The following is a 13237-nucleotide window of genomic DNA, read 5'->3' as shown; positions in this document are numbered from 1 at the left end:
CCTCTCGGCCTGCAGACGGAGTGCACTCTGTCCCCTCTGCCGTCCCCAGTGGCCCTGGATGGTCACTGGACTCCGGGCTCAGGGAGGGGAGTGCTGGCGGGAGGAGGAGCCCGGCTGCTTCACCAGGCACGGTTCTCTCCAGAAATCGGTGCCCCGGCCTTCAGATTTCCGGGGCAGCTCCCTGCGAGTTCAGTTCCTGTGAGTTCACGCAGGGGAGCCTGCTCGCCTCAAGGAGCGTCTCCGGACCCAGAGGGTCTCAGCTCAGACCCCAGTTCCCACGTTCCCTGTCCTCGCAGAAGTTGTGACATGCATTGTGAGCTGTGACCTCACTTGCTTCTAGCTTTCCCTGTGAGCACCAGGGGTGTGGGCCCTGCATTTCAGCCATGGGTATATTCCCAGGATGGATACTGAGCACAGTGCAGAGAGCTCGGTGGAAGGCAGACAGGCTGGAGGGAAGGAGGAGGGGAGGCTGGGAAACAGATGACCGCCAACCTGGGAGACCCTGACCGGCTGGCGCCTGCGAGGCCCCGTGCTGCATCCCAGACACAGGCCTTCTAGTCTCTCTTCTTCTGTCCCCTTTCTCATCACTCATTCATGGCAAATCTGCAGGGGCCGCGAAGGAAGCCAACTGTCTAAACAGTGTATTCTGAGGTGGTGGGAGAGGCGGGGGTATGGGGGACAGTCCTGGGAGCCCCTCCTTCCATCCCCCAGTGCCACACAGGAGAGTGGTCGGCCACAGGTCTCCCTGCTCAAACACCCATGCACCTGGGTTTTGGTAACAGCACCCCAATTTTTCTTTGAGGAGCCACTTCCTTACTCTTCATCCATGCAGTTGTGTGGGACTCTAGGACTGGGCAGGGGACCCAAGTTTGGTCAACGTGGGCCATCAGCAGGCACCTTAGCAGGTCATGTGGAATTAGTGTGGCCATTTGGCAAGGATGGCTGAAGGGTGACATGATCCCAGAGCCATCGGTGCTGCCACTTGGGGCACAAGTGCCCGAGGAGGAAGTTAGTCAGGGAAGAGCAATGTTGTGGGGACAGGGGAGATTCCTGACACTGGGGGCCCCTGCTGGCTGTCACGCCAGAAGCCTCACTCTGGGGACACTTCAGTTCTATAACCAACTTCCTTCGTCTTTGAAAAGCCACTCTGCACTGGGTTTGAGCTGCACTGAGAGAGGCCTGCCTGATGTCCTTTGCCATGGTCCCCACGGCACCCTGAACTGGCAATCAGAAGCAGGAACCAGAAGGTGGACTGATGAATGGGTAGGGCGATAGGGAGATGGAAGACCCGTGCAAAAGCAGACAGAGCAGAACGGTAACTACAGACTCGGGGTGGTGGTCACGGGGCCACGTTGCTGTCCGTTTCAGGTGTTACGATAAAGGGTTGGGGGAAAGGCTTTATGTAAATTATACAGCACATGGTTGGGGATCCCCTGGTTGGGGATCTCAGCTTGGGTGCAGCACTTCTGACAACGACTGTGGAGAGTCAGGAGCTGCCTCCCCTGCGTCACCCACGGTCCGAAACCAAGGGGTCACATGACTTGCCAGTTGCTCCGCTTCACACCTTCCCATCCCAGTTTTCACACAGCCAGAAGCTAGGAGTTCAACTTAAAAATGTGTTTTCTTGATTCCATCATCTTAAAGAATAGCAACATCAAGAAAACAAAAAGAGGCTCAAGAACAACTCAGAGCCCCAGAGCCGATAAATCTAAGCGATGAAGAAATAGCCAAACTTTCAGATGCACAGTTCAAAACACTGGTGATCAGGATGCTCACAGAACTGGTTGATTTTAGTCACAAATTAGAGGAACATATGAAGGCTAAACTAATTGAAATGAATGGAAATACACAGGAAACCAATACTAATGGAAAGGAAACTGGGACTCAAATCAAAGGAGTGGACCAGAGGAAGAAAAAAAAAAAGACCAAACAGAAAAGGATGAAGAAACAAAAATTTAAAAAAATGAGGAAAGGCTTAGGAACCTTCAGGACATCTTTAAACGTTCCAACATCTGAATTATTGGGGTACCAGAAGAGGAAGAGGAACAGCCACCAGTGGAAAACTTATTTGAACAAATAATAAAGAAGAATTTCGCTAATCTGGCAAAGGAAATAGACTTCCAGGAAATCCAGGAAGCTCAGAGAGTCCCAAAGAAGTTGGATCCAAGAAGGAACACACCAAGGCACATCATAATTACATTAGCCAAGATTAAAATGAAGGAGAGAATCCTAGAAGCAGCAAGAGATAAGGGGACAGTCACCTACAAAAGACTTCCCATCAGACTGTCAGTGGATTTCTCAAAAGAGACCTTATAGGCAAGAAGGGGCTGGAAAGAAGTATTCCAAGTCATGAAATCCAAAGACCTACATCCAAGACTGATCTATCCAGCAAAGCTTTCATTTAGAATGGAAGGGCAGATAAAGTGCTTCTCAGATAAGATCAAATTCAAGAAGTTCATCATCACCCAGTCCTTATTATATGAAATGTTAAAGGGACTTACCTAAGAAAAAGAAGATAAAAAAGATGAACAGTGAAAGGACAGAAGGACAGCAAACTCACAGTTATTAAGAACCATACCTAAAACAAAAGCAAACTAAGAAGACAGCTAGATCAGGAGCAGAACCAGAGAAATGAAGATCACGTGGAGGGTTAGCAACAGGGGAGTGGGAGAAGAAGGGGGGAGAAGGTACAGAAAATAAGTAGCATAGATAGTAGATAGAAAATAGAGGGGGGGCAAGAATAGTATGGGAAATGTGGAATCTAAAGAACTCGAGATGTGGTCATAAACTAAAGGGGGGGGAATGGTGGGGGAGGGGTGTGCAGGGTGGAGGGGAATGAAGGGGGGAAATAGAACTGTAATGGCATAATTAATAAAATATATTTAACAAAACAAAACAAAAAGAACCCTGGCCAGTGGGGCTCAGTGGGTGGGGTGTCGTCCTGCAGACCGAAAGGTCAGGGGTTCAATTTCCGGTCGGGGCACATGCCTTGGTTTCAGATTCGGACTGGGGCTCCTATGGGGCTCCTATGAGCATTTCTTCAGACAGATAAAAACAAGGAAAGAAAACAAAAAGGAAACAGTCTAGGATGCTGAAATATTTCAGGGTGTATCTGGGAGTAAAATACCCCTCCAGCAGAAATATCACTAAAATAAAGTGCAACAAAGTTTTCTTTTTTTTTCTTAAATGTTTTCTCTAGTGCAGATGTCTGTGGGTCCCACATTGGACCTGCATGGTGTTTTGAAAAACTGAACAAATTGTCAACATTTAAGAACCAGAAAATTCCCTATTAAAATATAAAAACCTGTCCTCTTTTGAAAAAAATTTAAAAAAATATCTAGTGATTCTGGGGGCAGAAAGGTAGCTAGCAGGCAGAGCTGGGTGGGGAGTGGCCGCCCTGGCAGACAGGGCATGCTCTCCGGTTCCCGGTCCCCCCTCTCGAGTGCACCAGGCCAGCTCCCTCCCGAGTGATGAACGAGCTCTGCCAGGCCCGGCAGCTGTGTGGGTTTGCCACGGCTGGCTAGTCCCCCCCCACACACACTCCCCGTTTGCGGGACAGTCACTTTCCAACAGGAAACAAAGTGTCTGCACAGAGAGGAAGAGAGTCCACCTGGCTGTCACTGTGCTTGTCTCAGGACCAGTTCTCTTATTCCTCCCCCTCGACATCCCAACCACCGGTTCAATTCAGTTCCACAAGAATTTGTTGGGCACATTCTGCATCTCTGCCCAGTTGCCCCCAATCAGGTTGAAGGACAGAAGGAAGGCCGAGATGCCTTCCTTTACTTGGACTGGGTTTGGGGCCTTGCTTTTCACTGGTAAAATACCTACAAAATACGGGGCACCAGTTCTGGTTTATTTCCAGCTCCTTATGGGACAAGAATATGACTTTTGCTACTTGTTTATATGTCAAAACTATCTTTCAACCAGAGCTCTGAAATTTATGCCCCTGGGAGAAAAATGAGATTGGACTTAATGTTATCAGAGGCACATTTCCCATGAAAAGGGCTCCGAGTTCTAGTCCCCAGGGTGCTGCTAAAGGCTGACAGCTCTGGCGGGCTGGATTGGGGGGCCCCAGGGCAGAGCGCTTGGACCGCTTCCTAGCTCCCCAGCCCTGGGTGGCAAGAAGAACTGAGTGCTGACCGTGGGGCCAGAAACACAGAGCAGGGCTACACCCTTGCTGGGCTCTTCAGGGAGAAGAGACCGGCTGTAATCTGCTGATGCGCTTTTTCAGCACTAGATCCAGAAACTACTGAGAAACAGCTGCTAGGCTGCTTCTCACTAAGCCAGTTATGGACATTCCCAGACTGGGCTTCTAGGCTTTGGCCCTGAGCGCTCGCTGGGGCAGCTTCAGGAGGAGGACATCTGCAGTAGAGCCCGCGGCCCTGCCTGCTTCCCCCACTGTCCCCCCACCCCAGACCGGGTGGGGGTCCCAGAATAAAGATTCACACCTCACTCCCCCCTCCACCCCTAACCCACTTCAAAGTTTACACAGTTGTATTTTTCCCTGTGGCCATTGAAAAGGACTTAGAAATCAGCTGAAAAGGTTGTTACTAATAAATCAACGGTACAGTGTGTGGTGTTGGGGGGGGCAGTTAACTCCCCCCACCCAAACCCAGGGAGCTGGGTTAACCCCCAAGTTACTCCCTCCAAAGCTTAAACTATAGTAATCATTTCAATCAGCAATGTTCTGACTAGAGATCTTGAAAATTTCTTCCATCTAGTTTTGATTCATTTCAGAGACCCGCATTAATTCAGAACAGATTCTACAGGGAAATCATCAGCAAAACAAAAAGAGAAAGAACAGAGAGGTACCACACCCAGGAATTAATGTCTCAAAATGTCCCCCCTCTCAAAAGTAGTCGCGTGGGTGTTATAGTATGAAAGATTTACCTGTCTGTCATGTTGAGTTTAGAGATTACATCAGCCTGCAAAACAAAACACACAAACACACAGACACAAAAAAATACCCCTGGAGAACAGCCAAGAAGATGAAAATGCCCGTTAGTGCGATACCACAGACTGATAAGGACACGCGTCCTCCGTCCTCAAACCACTTGAAAGAAACGTTAACACTCCTCTAACTTTTAGTTTAAATCTGTATCTGATCACCATACAACAGAAGCGTGGAAAAGAATGCTATGTTTTTCAAGCCAAACTAACTACGACTTTCTTTTCTAAAGTTTATTTGTGTTTGGTGCTAGAAGCCAGGCAATGAGGTGAAGGTCAGATGGAACAGGCTTTAGAGCGCATCTGACCCCAGCAGGAGAGACCTGCCTGTCACCCAGCTGCCTGAACCTCAAACTGACTTAACAGAACTGGGGCAGACGCACTTCCCGCTACTGGCCAGAAAGAAGAACTACCATGCATAGATGTGCATGAGGCAAAACCACAAACACTACCTGCCTGAGGGGGGGGGGGGGGGGCTGATTTAAACGAATTCAAACAATCTGAACCCCAAGCATGGAACACCCGATTGGTGACCCTGGAGCTGGTGTAGCAGTGGTGGGAAATCCAGAGTGTAGAAGTGTACAGGTGGACACATTAGAATTGAGTGAACACGTTCAGAATCATCTTTGATTTTTAAAACACGAATTTTAATTTAAAAAAGGAGCATCTAACCCTGATTCAGTGTATATAACAACACAACCAATAGTGTTATAACCTGAAGATCTTGATGATATATATTCTGCTTTATTTTTAGCTCTTTCAACTTAAGACAATATTGGTTTGTGAGAGCAAATAAATATTGTACTTTTGAGGATTATGGGAAAGACTCACTCAAGTCCAAGACATCAAAGCTCTCGAGGACACGGAGGGACGACTTCAGCATCACTCTACTGTGCCTCCTTGAGTCTGGACTTCCTTCCAGGGGGGCAACCCCACCCCGCCTCCCTGCACCAGCGCTAAGAATGTACTACTGTCAGAGTTTCCCAAAGATGGTTGGTTCTCTTACCTGGCCCAGAAAATAAATTCCTCCGCCTACTACAAAAGCGGAAATTGCTGTACCAAAAACAGAAAACAAGATGATGGAACCAATGTTTTGAAAGAAGTTACCCTGTTTGAAAGAGCAGAAATGAGAGGAATAATTAGAAAAGCCGCTCCAGCCGAAGAAGGCAGAGACCCCACACCTGGTGCTCCTCATGCGCTTGTTTCCAGGACGTCGCCGCCCACCCTGCTTGGCAAGCTGGACACCCCGGAGCCTGCCCGCATACCCACTTCTAATGCAGAGTCTGGTCCTGCGGCTTCTGCCTTCCCCAGGCCGCTCACCCTTCCACCCCACCAACTTCTTTCCATCGTCACCTCCACTGCCCTTGGCCAATGCCCCGTCTTCTCCCCGCCAGGGCCACTGCAATAGCTCTAACAAGTCTCAACCGTTCCTGACTCATGCCCTCCACTCTCTAAGGGCTTCCAGAATGATCTTTGCAGAAAACAATTCTGATTGTGCTGCCTTAACTCTGACCCCATTCCATTCAAAATGCAGCTAAAACCCAACCAAAGCCTGGACGGTCCAACCCCTGGGAAGGCCTCTGACCTCCCCGTTTTCTGGGCGCCGGTCACACTGGTGGGTTTCTGTTCTTCACACACACTGTGCTCCCTGGGTCTGGAGCCCCTCTCCTTCTCTTTGCTCGGTGAACTTGCAACACCCTGAGATCTCGGGACATTTTCACTCTTCCTGAGGGAGGTCTTCTCTGATCCCCTAGCAAAGTTACGTCCTGTTCTGTGTCCTCAATGCACAATGGACCCTCTCCTGGTAGCACTCGATATGGCTGAAAATTTACATTTATTTGTGTAACTGTGTGATGTCCATCTTTCCCACTCAGCACTCAGTGGGAGCAATGACCACATCTGCTTTTGTACAACGTCACCGACATAATGCTTGTCAGAGGCAAGATGCCCAATGAACAGGTACCAAAGGAATTAATTGGGTTTCATGTCTGATCAGAGTCCAAAGTTGATACTGTTGTAATTTTTCATTTCATTAAGAAAAGGCACACCACTACAAAAAATGTCAAAACAGTAGATTGTACTGCCAGAAACTCCTCTTTGCTGTCCAGGCCTTTCAAACAATTTATTTCACTCCATTGGTACCATCACCAAATAGAAATATGACGGATAAAATGTATTTCCCTCTATGTTCTATGGCATTTAAGAGAAAATATTTGAGTCCAAGCAGCATGATGACATCTTTCAAATTTCCATAAAATTAAGAAAATCGGCGGTTTCTCGGAACCCTGTGGGCCCACTCGGGAACAATGCCATGAAACCCTGACGATCCCTTGACTATGAGCGTGGACAAGGGACCCCAGCTTTTCCTTCTGGAACGGGCAAGCCACAGATGACAGGAACTGATGTTTTAAGGCTCACTTCAAAAGGGCGCCCTCAGCTCCACCCCGACAGACCACTAATCTGTCCCCTCAGGAAGTTTCTGTGCGTCATTCACTGCGATTTTGAGTCGGCTGCCCACGGTCTGACACTCAGTAAGTTGGTCTGGCATGTCGATCCTTAGCCACAAAGAACTTTAACATAACTCAAGCCAAACACAATGATTTTTTTTTGAAACAAAAGGCTTTCATCTATGAGTCTTTCTTTGCAAAAAGCTGCTTTATTTTGTTAGTATTTTAAAACAGACTCAAGTAAGTCTTGGTCTGTTTATAGGGAGCTCATTCTGATAAAATATATGTAGGCGGTTCATGGTAATCTGGATGTTGAAAATTTACCCAAGTTCATGTTACTACACTGTAAGAACTCCCCTTTGCTAAACAGAGTAAATTCATCTGCTTCTGACATAATTAATGTCCTACTGTTTGCATGACATTAATAATTTAAAAAGCCGATACCTGGCTAGCTAATGCATATCAACTTAGAAGAGACTCACTGAACTTTTTATTCCAAATTTACATGAGCAAATACAGCAATATTAAGATAAAACACTCAAGGATGACTTCCTATCTCCTTTGGGGGAAGGTTAAAAAGTGGGCAGAGTCTCTGAATTCACATTTCCAAATCACATTAGTCCCTTTCACATAAATTATCACACTTTTCTGCTGGAAAGCCATCTTCAAAGAAATGATTTTCATTTTTTTTTCTTAAGACTTTATTTATTTATATTTTAGAGACTGGGGAAGGGAGGGAGAAAGAGAAGGAGAGAAACATTAATGTGCAAGAAACCTCAATTGGTTTCAACTCCCACTCCCCTAACCAGGGGCCTGGCCTGAAACTCAGGCATGGGCCCTGACCGGGCGTCAAACTGGTGACCTTTCAGTTTGCAGGTCACCCACCTGCAAACCCACTGAGGGCACCCACAATGCCCAGCCCACCGAGCCATACCATTCAGGGCAAAGAAATGATTTCTAAAGAAATTATTATTTTCCTCAAAGTTTGGACAAGTTTATTTCCCCTCCCTCCGAAACATTAGAAAACTTTCCATGCTCCAATATGGTCAGCAAAGTGTTGTTTTTAAGTCAAAAATACAATCTACTTCCTCAACTTTGATTTAAAATATTTTCATAATCTGCCCTGGCTTGCACCAGCCTGTGAACCAAAGGGCTACAGGTTCAATTCCCAGTCAGGGCACATGCCTGGGTTGCGGTCAGGTCCCCAGTGGGGGGCGCATGAGAGGCAACCACACACTGATGTTTTCTCTCCCTCTTTCTTCCTCCCTTTCCCTCTCTCTAAAAATAAGTTAAAAAAAGAATTGTGGCTTTTATTTCCCTCAAGATTCTTCTTGAAGGAATAAAAATAAATAAATAAAATAAAATATTTAAAAAATCTGTTGATACAAAATGAAAGAATAAAAGACATTGACCTTCAATTCCTTCTTGCTTTTTTCTTTTTATCAATTATCTGATATCAGTAACAGTTTATAAGACTTGGGAATTATTTTTTTCTACATTAAACTTTCTTTTCACATTTTCTGTGGATAGATGGACAATAAAATAACAACTTTAAAATAAATCTGGACTGAACATCTTAAAATGTTTTTGGTGTAGTACCCAGGTGAAAAATTAAAAATTAATTTATATGTGTTAACAAAAACTCTTGACAAATTTAATACCCAAGTTTATTGTTATTCTCATAATACTACTAGTAATATTAATATTAGTAATAATAGATATTATTATTCACAAGAAGCACTATGATTTATTTAATGTGGTGGGTGGTGCTTTGCATGCATTTTTTTCATCTAGTGTAAATTTCCAAGCGACCTGAGAGGTAGGGTTTTGGTGGGGTTGTTTTAATTTCTACAGTTCCCAAAGAAATCCATAGGGGGCAGCACATGATTAGATCTAGGTTTCTGGCTCCAAAGTCCAGGCTCTTTCCTCTCTCCAAGGGTAGGCCAAACCTCGGTCCTTCCAACCTCTATAATTTCTTTATCATATTTACAAAGTAACTTTTGTATACTAACATTTAAATTGAATCATCTACTTCAAAACTGAAATACACTGGTATTTAAAGAAAACACAGGCAAAGAAAAACACCCATGCATACAAACAAAACGGGCTTAAAAGTGAACAGCTCCTGCCCAGACAGAAAGAGTCCACTGGCACCTGGAGGAGAGACCAGAAATGGCAAAGCAAGGCAGGGACTGGACTGCGCAGGGGCCAGTGATGCTGCTCCTCAGGCTGGAGCTGGGGAGCTGAGACTGGACAGAACCACTGTGGGACTGGGGGAATGTGCCAGAAGGAGCTGGACAACAAGGCAGAAGGATGGGGCTCCATCCTGGACGGGGGGATGTGGGGGTAGAGGTGGAGACTAGGGGAGGAGGGGAATACCAGCAGGAAGTTGAGGCCCAGGATGGGGCACTGAGAGGGGAGACACTGAACAAGGAATGGGCCTAAGGAGGGCAGAGGGCCCACGTGGTGAGCTGAGAGAATCGAAAGGCCCAGGGCACATGTCCCTGTCCACCCAGGACACAGTCTATCCTTTCCACACGTGTCGGTTTACGTCCAACAAGAAGAGTCAACATGCCGTCTGTGCACCACTGAAAATCACTTTGGTCATCTTCCTAGCGAAGCGCCCTTCTGTGGACAGCACTGCCTGAAACCAGGAACGCAGCCCGCTGACCATGTCTGCTCCCGCCCACAGGGCAGGCTGTCCATCCAGCTTCTCCCATGCACGCCCAGGGTGAGCAAAAGGAGACACTGCTGCTAAATTAACGTCCAAGCTTTTAAGGAGCTTGCCTTACCGACGCGGAAGCCATCCAGCCTTACCTTGTGTAATGAATATCCTGACTCAAATATAATAGGTGGAAGCAGCAGAAGAAAAAACATATTTGGACGGAACATTTCTTCTTCCTGGAAATATTAAATGGGTACTTTCAGAGGCAATTATGAAATAAATCCATCAGTAAAGAGTCAAAGTAATTCTTCTCTTAGGCCTGGCCCAGTGGAAACACATCATGTTTTAAAAACTGCATGATAAAAACACCCAGCAGGAGAACAGACAAACCCCCCACCAAAAAATAAAACGTGCATTTTAAATTTAGGATAAGTGGTTTAAAAGATGACCAGCAAAAGAAAAGGCAGAATGAATTGCTTCTAAACATAGTCATATGCTTTTTTACCCTTTACTAAGGCAAGAAAATTAATTTTCATATAGAAAACATTTCGAACAGAACACTTTTGAAAAGCCCACGGACTGGAACCCTCCAGGACAAAGGTACTACTGGGAAGCCCCAACACACTCCAACTGCAGGAAGAGTAAAGCCCACACGTTTGAAAGAGCCCTGCCTTTTCTCTGCCTGCCTCAGACAACCCTGCCACTTTCCTTGATCTGACTGTGATGAGGGAGTCCCCACCTGATGCTCTCACGACTTAGGACATAGGACCTGGCTATAAAGCCAGTCCCTCAACACGCTTTCAGATTCAAATGTTAACTACGGTTCTGAAAGGCATTTCCAGGTAGTGCCATCTTTGGCGGGTTGAAATAACACTCCAATTGTTGGTGAGTTGGGGGAAAATACACTCCAGTCCTCAAGCCACAAGAGACTGCATGTAATACATGTAAATATTGCAAAATCAGGCCTTTTTTCATGTGAAAATTTCTAAGCGACGATCTTGACAGTCTGATTTCTTATCAAAAGCTATATTCAAAAGAAGGACTAAATGTATTCTTACAAATGTACAGCTGTTACCATAAAGACTAAAATAGCATTTAAAAAAGGCTCAAAATGGAAGTAAATGATGACTTCTAATTAAGTCTTAAAATAACTGCAGGTGCGACAAGCTCATGACTCAGACCGGGGCCGCGGGACAAGTAACGGGCTGATCTCCATGTTTTGTGGGGCAACCAATTCTCGGAATCTGTGTCATGCGGCCGCTGTGCTGATCTTCTTGGACTATCAGAAACTAAATCTCTGCTGGGAAAAAGGAGAACCCAGCGACAGTGGATCGTGTAGTACCCTCCTGTCCCAGTTCATGTCCACTGGAACCTCAGAATGTGACCTCACTTGTAAATCAGGTCTTTGCAGGTGTAATTAAAGGAAGAATCCCCAGGAGATCACACTGAATGAGGGTGGACCCCACACCCAAGGAGAGTGTCCTCATCAGAGACAGAACAGGACACACCCACACACAGCGAATGTCCTGTGAAGATGAACTGAGACCCCCCCACTGGGGACCTGGCCCACAACCCAGGCCTGTGCTCTGACTGGGAATCGAACGGGAGACCCTTTGGTTCACAGCCCATGCTCAATCCACTGAGCTACACCAGCCAGGGCTAAATTCCTGTTCTTTTAATTCACCCAATCTGTGGTACTTTGTTACAGTGGCCACAGGAAATGCATCTACTACCTTACCATGAACAATGTTACAAAAAGGTCCCCGGTTCCTTTTGGCAACGTTTCTCCCCAAACAGTCTGAGATCATTTTCGGTGGCACCTAAGAAGTGTGCACCGCATACCACTGACCATGCGGACTGAGAAAGTTCGCCCCTTCGGACTCTTTTCCAAGTCCAGTTGGAGACACAGCCTCCCTCCAGTGTGCTGATTTCTCTTTTCGACAGAGAACGGGCTCGCCTCAGAGGCTACAGCAGGCACACGTATTCCTTTGTTTTTATGTGTTTATTTACAAAAACAGTATTGTTATGTTTCCTTTAAAATAAATGGATAGTCCTGGCTGGTGTAGCTCAGTGGATTGAGTGCCGGCCTGTGAACCAAAGGGTCGCCGGTTCGATTCCCAGTCAGGGCATGTGCCTGGGTTGCAGGCCAGGTCTCTAGTGGAGGCCACGTGAAAGGCAATTACACATTGATGTTTCTCTTCCTCTTTCTCCCTCCCTTCCCCTCTCTCTAAAAATAAATTACAAATATTTTTAAAATAAGAAGGGGAGCCCTGGCTGGTGTGGCTCAGTGGACTGAGTGCCAGCCTGAGACCTCAAAGGTCACTGGTTCAATTCCCAGCTGGGGCACATGCCTGCCAAGCTGGGTCCCTAGTTGGGGGTGTGTGAAGGGCAGCCAATTGATGTTTCTTTCACACAGCAGTGATCCTCTCCCTCTCTTTTTCCCTCCATTCCTCTTTCTCTGAAAATAAAAAAAGTCTTTTTTAAAAAGCAGGGAGTGGGGGATGGGAGGTTGTTTAATGGATAGAGTTTCTCCCCAGGATGATGGAAAAGTTCTGGAGACAGTGGTGATGACCATGCAACCCTGTGGGCATGTCCAGTGCTACTGAACTGTGTATGTGATGCTACTGAATCGCACACTCAAAAATGGCTAAAGGGATACGTTATACGTTTTGTATGTTTTACCACAATAAAGCTTTAAAAAACTGCTACAAACATGTATATAAATAAAAAAGTAAGTTGATCAACAGAAACATACGAAGCATTAGGACAATACAGGAAGAAGGCTGCCCCAGTGAGACACAGTCTGAAAACAGAACTTCTTGGAGGAAAAAACACCAAGCTCCTCGTTCTTATCTCCCAGGTTCCAAACAGGTGTCCTGCTTCCTGCTCTTGCTTTCCGCAAACACCTGCTCTTCCAGGAAGCCTGCCCCACTACCCCCCACTAGAAACCTCGCCCTCTTCTGAGGTCAACCACTGGTTGCCCAGATGGCTCTTCGGGAAGTTAATTATATTCATTACCCAGCTCTGGTTCACTTGTCTGTACTATTGAATGTACGACCGTTATTTTAACCTGAAAACGAAATTCAGTAACACTGAAGCACATAAAACTAAAAGTGAAAGGTAACCTCCCTTCCCCTTCTCCCACGACTCAGAGCAGGGGTTCCCAGCTCAGAGGCTT

The 13237-nt window shown here is 46.3% G+C and overlaps 1 protein-coding gene across 1 annotated transcript in view; it reads right to left on the bottom strand.

Moving 5' to 3' along the window:
• SLC9A8 (solute carrier family 9 member A8) overlaps positions 1–13237 on the bottom strand; it is a 61660-nt gene that overhangs the window by 25730 nt on the left and 22693 nt on the right. Inside the window, exons 5-7 of the mRNA XM_037167154.2 lie at positions 10212–10295; positions 5954–6055; positions 4891–4925 (exon numbers count right to left, since the gene is read on the bottom strand). Of these exons, the coding sequence (XP_037023049.2) occupies positions 4891–4925; positions 5954–6055; positions 10212–10295 (221 nt within the window). The remainder of the gene's footprint in view (positions 1–4890; positions 4926–5953; positions 6056–10211; positions 10296–13237) is intronic.

The sequence above is a fragment of the Artibeus jamaicensis genome, unplaced genomic scaffold, assembly GCF_021234435.1.
Source record: "Artibeus jamaicensis isolate MK-2021 breed Jamaican fruit bat unplaced genomic scaffold, CSHL_Jam_final contig_685, whole genome shotgun sequence".
In the NCBI taxonomy this organism is placed as follows: domain Eukaryota; kingdom Metazoa; phylum Chordata; class Mammalia; order Chiroptera; family Phyllostomidae; genus Artibeus; species Artibeus jamaicensis.
Note: the sequence above shows the minus strand (reverse complement) of the source record. Positions and strands in the feature narration are given on the sequence as shown.